General features: G+C 34.1%; 1 protein-coding gene across 1 annotated transcript in view; it reads right to left on the minus strand.

The window, feature by feature from the left end:
- The window catches only part of LOC100633087 (thromboxane-A synthase-like), an 8,483-nt gene extending 4,352 nt beyond the window's left edge, over positions 1-4,131 (minus strand). Inside the window, exons 1-11 of the mRNA XM_019997085.1 lie at positions 4,025-4,131; positions 3,874-3,970; positions 3,763-3,818; positions 2,434-2,530; positions 2,023-2,157; positions 1,881-1,969; positions 1,673-1,830; positions 673-809; positions 341-589; positions 204-292; positions 4-141 (exon numbers count right to left, since the gene is read on the minus strand). Coding sequence (XP_019852644.1) covers positions 4-141; positions 204-292; positions 341-589; positions 673-809; positions 1,673-1,830; positions 1,881-1,969; positions 2,023-2,157; positions 2,434-2,530; positions 3,763-3,818; positions 3,874-3,970; positions 4,025-4,086 — 1,307 coding nt within the window. The 5' untranslated portion in view covers positions 4,087-4,131. The remainder of the gene's footprint in view (positions 1-3; positions 142-203; positions 293-340; positions 590-672; positions 810-1,672; positions 1,831-1,880; positions 1,970-2,022; positions 2,158-2,433; positions 2,531-3,762; positions 3,819-3,873; positions 3,971-4,024) is intronic.
- Positions 4,132-8,904: the final 4,773 nt, after the last annotated feature.

Consider the following 8,904-nt stretch of genomic DNA (forward strand, 5'->3'; position numbering starts at 1 on the left):
AACCTGTTGGGATTAAATACTTCAGGTTCATCCCAATTGTCAGGCGAGTAGTGAAGATACTGAATTGGAAAAATTACAAGGGATCCTTTAGGAAAAGTAATGCCATTGATTGTACAGGTTTTATTACACTGTCTGCTTGTCCTACAATACATGTACATGTAATATAGAAAATCCTTTTTTTGAAAATAACTTTTAGAGCTTACAAGTATGCAGGTGGATACATGCGCAGTGCCTCCTGAATGACCCAATCAAGATAAGGAATATTCTGTGAAGCATCATACAATGAAGCATCCTAATAAACATTGATAAAATAGGCATTATATTAATATATATTACTAACTTCATTTTCCTGATAATATTTATCAATAGCTTCACATAGCTGTTCTTGTTCATCAGGATTGAGTGACAGTATATATGTTGTGAAGGCAAGAGCACCAGCAATTGTTTCTTGACCAGCAACCATAAAGTCAAGGCAAAGACCTACAATCTGCTGGTCAGTGAGTGCCATCTTCTTTGGACCAGAATTAGTTTTATTCTCATCATCATCAGTTGTAGAAGTATCCATCAATAACTGAAGAAAATCCTTGGACTACAATATACATGTATATACAATGTATAAATTATAATTAAGCCAAAATTATGGACAATGTGAGCTGTTATTTAATGTCTTACCTTTTCATCATCATTCTGTCCTCGTCTTGATTTAATGATTTCTATTAAGGCATCATTTAAGTATTTTAAGTGTCTGCTTAGTGGCAAGAATCTAGCACCAATTTTACTGACAAACGTCAACAGACTTGGAAGCTGAGCTAATGACAATAATAATATCAATGATAATAACATTGAAATAATGATGCTGTATAGCGGAAATTTTGAAGGGAGTTAAATTTGGCAAATTTGGCATTTTGATAGCCATTCGCCAAAATAAAAACAAGTAAAAACAAGATAATAATAATAACAATAATAATATAATAAAAAATAATAACTAGACGAATGTAAAACATTAAAGGGGTGAGCCTACGCAAGCAAGCGATGTACAAACAATAGTCAATAGATATTGACAGATTTAGCAATATTCATGCATGACTGAGGCAGCTACTTGAAGGAGTGTATACTATAGTGTAGTTCTTGATCTACCTTTGTAATCAATTAAAGTTAAAGACAGCTAGAAGCAGTCACTGCACAAATGATATGGCTAGATAGGCAACTGTAGCAATGTAATCCAAGTTAGTTCAGACTGTGACTGACATTTACTAAATCAGAGTCATTCACATGAATAAAGATAGTATATCTGCTTCCTTGCTGCATTTGGACAGTTGAAATTTGAATTTTATATTGCATTGTTAATGCATAGTATCTACTGTATTACGCATAGGGGTGATGTATGTGTGCAAACAAACAAACAAACAGACAGATAGACATACATACATACGTTTATGTGGAGCTCACTCAGGCTCGCCCCAATAATAATAGTAATAATAATACTGTATAGGGCAGGAAATATGTATTGGTGCCATTAGTGGGCAATAATATTGACAATTGGCAGTTTTGTGAAGAAACCACCATTCCCATTCCACACATCAATGGGGCAAGTGGTCAAGGTGCAAGAAAAACCAACTCAATATTTTGTTTCCCACCAATATTTCTCACTATAAGGTAGCCTCATTCTTACAGTGGAATAATGCCTCCCAGGTAAGGATAGATTCACTCAAATTATCAAATAATCCAGCAACTGCCTCTGTCAGTAAACTCCCCTCTCCTTTCAGTAAATTAACTTCAGAACCAAAAGCTACAGCAAGCAGAGTCTCCAAAGTGAACTGGGTATAAAAACTATAATAAATATTATAAATAATCATGAATGTGATATTATAATTGTGTACTGGTGTATATCAAAGCTGTCTCCTTTTGCACACTTCTCTTCCAATATAATGTTTAGAGTGTCACACTTTCTTTCAACCAGAGGCATCATCTGTTAATAATACAATCAGGCTAATAATGATGATATACTTTTTTTAATCTTACCAGTTTCAGTTTTTTGGTCGAGAAAGTTGGTGTCACAATTTGTCGAATGCGTTTCCACTCCTCACCAAAAGCAAATAGCAAGCCAGACCCCATGTTGATATTTTTACGTATTTCAATTCCCAGAGAAGTCTGTCTCTGTATGATAAAAAATTAATTTAATCATGCAATAAAGTACAAAATTTCAGTTTGGTAATGCAAAATTTTGACCATGTGGATCACCCATATTAATTTTTGTAAAATGACTTTTATTTTTCAATAATTGTATACATGTAATGTATGTGTGTAAACATTGTTACTGAAAGTCTGAGACGGTGTCTCAGAATTAGTAATATTCATTATTACATGTACAATGAAGGGAAAATATTGACTAAAATAATATTTTCTATGATTAGTTATTGACTAACCACTAACCATATTATTGTTAAATTTGTCAAATTGTTTAACTGTTATCTCTTTAATGAGGTCGAGATCAGCAACTACAATATGTGGCATTGCCCCAACATAAAATCTAAAAAACACAAACAAACAAATCAATCAAGTGCATCCATAAATTAATAATAGTACATGTACGTAGATCTATGGCTGGTAAATTTGGAGATGAAATTTTAGTAAATTTATAAATTGGGAGTATTAGCCAAAATAAAACCTGCTATTTTAGGCCACATTTTTACACTACGGCCTGTTTTCATTGAAATTGGAGACTTTTAGACACAGAGCCTGAAAGAGCTTTGAGGTAGAGGTCCATACAAGAAGTTAACAGATAGAGACGGACTCGCTATTGATGAATGGCTCCGCTAAAGCTGCTAAAGAACAGATGAATAGCTGAACACTAAACACGTGGTCTTATTGTCATATCAACGCTTAATTGAACTTTTTTATGACCGAGAATAATTGCAGCCACGAATATATCCTGACCTACGGTAATTGATTTTTATACCTTCCTACTTCACTATGTTCCCTAATTATGTTAGGAGCCCTAGTTATGTTAGGAATCTCCTACTTAGCTATTGTTTTTAGGGTTTAGGGATTAGGGTGGCGGTTTTTTTAGAGCATCCCCAGTCATTTTATGAGCTCCCTAGTTATGTTAGGAGTCCCCAAGGTTGGTTTAGGGTTTAGTTTTTTTAATTTTAGAGCATTTCCTAGGTTTTAAAATGAGTAAATCATCCTGCCATAAAAATAGCCACCCACGTAGGCTCATGCAGATTATGCTCACTAATGCTACAATTATTTGATGCAGCATTGCTCATAAAATATCATGATTATTCTGCAAGAATAGTACATTATGCTCTCAATTATGCTTGAAAATCAACCAAAAACATAGCAAAAATTAATTAATAGATGCATAAATGCATGGTCTAAAGGTGCCAACAGAAGTGAAAACTCAAAAAATTTTTGTTGATCTCCTAGGGTATTTTAAAACTTCAAAAAGGCTGCAGCTAAATAACAATTCAGACATCTCAGTGATCTCTCTAACCATTAAGTTCAGGATATTTGCCTTTTATGCTAGTGATTTCCGGATATTTTCCAATTATGCTGGCATAATTCTTGTATTCTTCTACCTAGTTATTATGCTCATTTTTATGCCAGAATAATCTGCGCCTCCCTACACCCATGGAGGGATTACGGGCCCGTAAAAATAGCCACTGCCTAAATTTAACCCTTTTGATTACAACAATTCACTGAAATTTCTTCCCTCTGAAGTTACCATGCAGCTACATGTATACGGTCGGTGGTACATACCCAGACACTTTATTATTGCTCTCAGAAATCAACTTGCTCACAAGGCCGATTCTACCCTATTGGATGACACAATGTCTGTATAAAAATAACCACAACATTAGGGTCACATACCAGTTTCAATACTTGTAATGCATTCCCCATGAAAGGTCTCACTGGAGGATGAGTGATACCAAGTCTCTTGAGAACTCGGTAAGGAGCATAACAAAAACTAACGAGAGGTCAAACAGTAATTAGAGAGATCTGCTAAAGATAGCCTACTTACTAGTACCAACAGTAAACTAGCAGCAAGGATAGGAAAGAAAGAGACACAAACAAGAAGTCCATAATCGAGTCCGTACCGTATAGCTGGTAATTTTCGACTGGTGCTTATTTTCGTCCGTTTCGTTGCTATTAATTCTGAACGGAAGATAGGCGTGACCATGATAAATTATTAATAACATGATGATAACAAGCATGGATGGCCTTGAAAACGGTGTTCACCTTCTAAAGAACCTCTTCAGGCCCTACAGGACCAGGGACCTCTTTCTAATGCCATCAGTCCTACAGATGCTAGTGAAGACATAAGATCAATCATTTTTGTCTAGTCGAAAATAAAACCAACGATTATTTTTTATTCTAAAGTCATTTCTGGTTTCAGTCGAAATTTTCAACCACCGAAAATTACCCGCTATACGGTAATTGAGAGGAAGCGTGGCAGACTGACAGTAATTATTGTTTATTCAATTAAATTAATTTGTGGTCTGTCTGTCCATAGATAGTATCTATGGGCTGTCTGTTTGTTTGTACACGTACGTCACCCCTATTTGGGGCGAGCATGAGCGAGACCCACTCTAATCTGTCTAGGTATTTTGCGTTACGTCTCCAAGTCCAATTTTCATGCTAATTTCATTTAAAGCCTTTCTACACTTGTCCACTTTGGATCCAGAATTGCAACCTACTAAGATAGAATCCTCTGGTTGTGTTCACACTAAGCTACTTTGAAGAATTAAAAGTGAATTAAACTGCATTGGCTTCTACAGGTTATGAATAATTAATTAAGAACAATCCACTTCAATCCACCTCTGGATGTGGATTGACTGATCTAGCTTCAATCCCCATTCAAGACAAGTGTGAACAAGCTAATCCTGCTTTAAGGCCTTTCTACACTTGTCCACTTTTGATCCAGAATTGCAACCTACTAATATAGAATCCTCTTTTGTTGTGTTCATACTAAGCTACTTTGAAGAATTAAAAGTGAATTAAACTGCATTGGCTTCTACAGGTTATGAATATTTAATTGAGATCAATCCACTTCAATCCACCTCTGGATGTGGATTGACTGGATCTAGCTTCAATCCCAATTCAAGACAAGTGTGAACAAGCTAATCCTGCTTTAATCCTGGATTTTGTCTTAATTCTGGATCCAAAGTGGACAAGTGTAGAAAGGCCTTTAATGCTACAATAATTTCATAATGATATTATTCATCATTCAATAAAATAATAGCCGGCTACAAGCTACTAGGAGTGATGAAATAAAGAACTGTAGTGAAGTTAGAGCAGCTCATTTATTTTTTCTGCAGCAACTTCTGCTTTAAGGGAGGAGCTGCTGGCTATGCAATTTGCGACGCTTCATGGTTATAGTATGGGCATAATAAAATGGTGTGGGTATGTTACAAGCAGCATTAATATTTTTATGTCAATAATAGTAAATAATAATTATTGAAGCAGCTGTTGTCTGTGTTCTCTATTTCATTTTTCTCTATAAATAAATAAATAAATAATAAAATAATGTCATAATAAATAAATAAACTAACCCTTCCTTTCTTTGGATTTTCAAATCCTTCTTCAGTCTTAGCCAGTTTGTCCCTTAGCTCACACAAATGATCAGACATAGCACTCAACTGTCCTTCATAACCACTTGATAATGTAGTCATTTGATCCTAACAAATACAAGACAGGTATAATAAGCATGACAATGATATAATTGGTGGAGTGTACTACTGTACATGTAGCCAATCAAAGTTAGAATTGATTACATTGGTTTCCCACAAAGCATGCTAAGTGAGTTAAAAGGCATGCTTCATGAGCTGACAAGCACTACAACGGTACATTTACATGGCTTTGGGGTATAGGCAGTGCAGGCGTAGGCATTGGGGGTCATTGCCTAGGTTGAAAATTAGATCGGAAGCAAAAACAATGCTATTTTAAGCCCATTTAACCCTTTTACCACACCCCTTTCATTAGAAATGCCTAGGTTCAGTTGGACTTCTGCAGCCGTCAAAGCTTTGGGACAACTTAAAATTTATTTAAAAATCAATTTTGATCAAACTTGCTACATAACATAAGAACAATGTATGTAACAGATTCATTATTAAAATGGAGAGTTTTCTTTTACCCATTGTTGGCAAACACAAGCACTTAAATGTAATAGAAGAACAAGCTCAAGCACAATTCCTACATGTAGCTTTAATATAAGTGCTTAAGTACAAGAACAAGCATTCTCTACTGTACATGTACATGCACTTGTTCATTTAATCTACTATTGCATCTAATAAACACTAACTCTGTGAATTGTTTATAATAAATGAAAACAGCAGAGAGCTTTGGAGTGATACCACTAACAGTTCTGCCATTACTGTTCTTCAAGCAAGCAACACACAATCACACAATGTGCTACTAAACTGTTACTACAATTTATTGGACTGTGTAACCACTACATGTACATGTACATCTACTGTATACTTAATTTATCCCACTGAATTAAGACTCCATACTACATGTACGTTCTAAAATTGTAACAATTTTGTTACATCTATTTTTAAAAAATTTTCAAGTTATGGTCATTTTTAAAATGGGCCAATTTTTGAAAAATGCACTTTACTATAGCCCATGCTTTTTTCAGAAACATGGCTCCGAAATAGCCTCAAATTTCTATTGAATTTTCTGATACACATTGATGTCCTTATGATGTGTAGAAAGTTTGAGCTGATTCCGACTTCAATTTTTCAAGCTACGACCATTTAAAGAAATTTATCTAAATCTAAAAAACACCTAAGGCTATAGCCCATGGTTTTTTTCAAAAAATGGCTCCAAAATCACCCCCAATTTTTATTACATTTTTTGATACATATTGATGTCCTTATGCTGTGTAGAAAGCTTGAGCTGATTCCGGCTTAAATTTTTAAAGTTACGACCATTTTAAGAAATTTATCTAAATCTAAAAAATACCCAAGGCTATAGCCCATGGTTTTTTCAGAAAAATAGCTAAAAAATCACTCCCAATTTTTATTACATTTTCTGATACACATTAATGTCCTTATGCTGTGTAGAAAGTTTGAGTTGATTCCGACTTCAATTTTTCAAGTTATGGCCATTTTAAGAAAACGTCAAAATTCTGAAAAATACCCAAGGCTAGCTATAATAGCCCATGGTTTTTTTCAAAAAATGGCTCCGAAATCACCCCCAATTTTTTTATTATATTTTCTGATACATATTGATGTCCTTATGCTGTGTAGAAAGTTTGAGTTGATTCCGACTTTAATTTTTCAAGTTACGGCCATTTTAAGAAAACGTCAAAATTTTGAAAAATACCCAAGGCTATAGCCCATGGTTTTTTTCAAAAAATGGCTCCAAAATCACCCACAATTTTTATTACATTTTCTGATACATATTGATGTCCTTATGCTGTGTAGAAAGTTTGAGCTGATTCCGACTTCAATTTTACAAGTTACGAAAATGTCAAAATTCTGAAAAATACCCAAGGCTATAAGCCCATGGTTTTTTTCAAAAAATGGCTCCGAAATCACCCCCAATTTTTATTACATTTTCTGATACATATTGATGTCCTTATGCTGTGTAGAAAGTTTGAGCTGATTCCGGCTTAAATTTTTAAAGTTACGACCATTTTAAGAAATTTATCTAAATCTAAAATTACCCAAGGCTATAGCCCATGGTTTTTTCAGAAAAATAGCTAAAAAATCACCCCCAATTTTTATTACATTTTCTGATACATATTAATGTCCTCATGCTAATATAATTATAATACTACACCTTACTATTTGATTTATTTTATATAGCTTATTATATAATCTATATGTATTCCACAAAAATAGGTGAAACTTTCTGTTTGCTATCATAAAATAGTTACAATTTTAGTTACTAACTAAATTAGCATAATGCTTACCCAAATACTTTTCCATTCTCATTGATCCATTTGGTTAGAAGATCATTATACCCCTATTATATATAAAACAGAAATGCAGTTCATCAATCGTGCCTAATAATTCTATGTGTCCTAGATACAACCTTGAAGCAACAGAAAAGCAATTTTATGCAAGACAACATAGCAGTTTTGTGGAATGAATTCTTGATCTAATTTTTAAGATCTAAACTGACAAATTTAATGCTGTATACGGCATATATTTCACGGGTATAAAATTTCACGATTTGACTGCATTTTTCTATTTGCGAATAAAAAATTTCGCGATTTTAATGTAATTACCACACCTACTATAGAATTAGTGCGCTATTTTGCGAATTTTAATTTCACAAATTTTTTCCAAAACGCAAAAATCGCGAAAATTAATCCCCACAAAATATATGCCGTATACGGTAAATTATCATGCAGCTAGACATAGGCGGCTGCAGGGTCGGGCATTTAGGGGCAATGCCCGACCAAAAATTCTGACCGGAAGTGTGACATCACCATAATTAATAGTTATTCTATGGTTAATTAATAGTTAATAACAGTTATTGCAATTATAATTTCAATTTTTTATGAAAATCTTATAATTATGAATGCATAAATGGTAGGCTGATAACAAGGTGATGAAGAGAGACTAAATAAAGGAGGAGGTGGTAAGACTTTGGTGCCAATCACAGTGGGCCACCACAGCAACACTAGAAAGCATAATCATTTCATTATTTTGTGCTATTTCAGTGTTCTTTTCTTGTCAGTTGCAATGTCTAAAAGCCTGGACTAGCTTCACTATGTCCTTTGTGAACAAGCCTGCTAAAAAGGAACAACAGTTTACAAAGTGAACCTAGTAAGTACAGTATAGAAGTCAATAATATAGATTATCTCATATTCTTATTTTAGGTCAGTCTCTTGCTGAATCAGTTGATGATCATGAGTCTCAGTCTACTCTTGTGGTTGATACAGCT

Source organism: Amphimedon queenslandica, unplaced genomic scaffold, assembly GCF_000090795.2.
Source record: "Amphimedon queenslandica unplaced genomic scaffold, v1.1 AMPQUscaffold_13385, whole genome shotgun sequence".
NCBI classification, from domain to species: Eukaryota; Metazoa; Porifera; class Demospongiae; order Haplosclerida; family Niphatidae; genus Amphimedon; species Amphimedon queenslandica.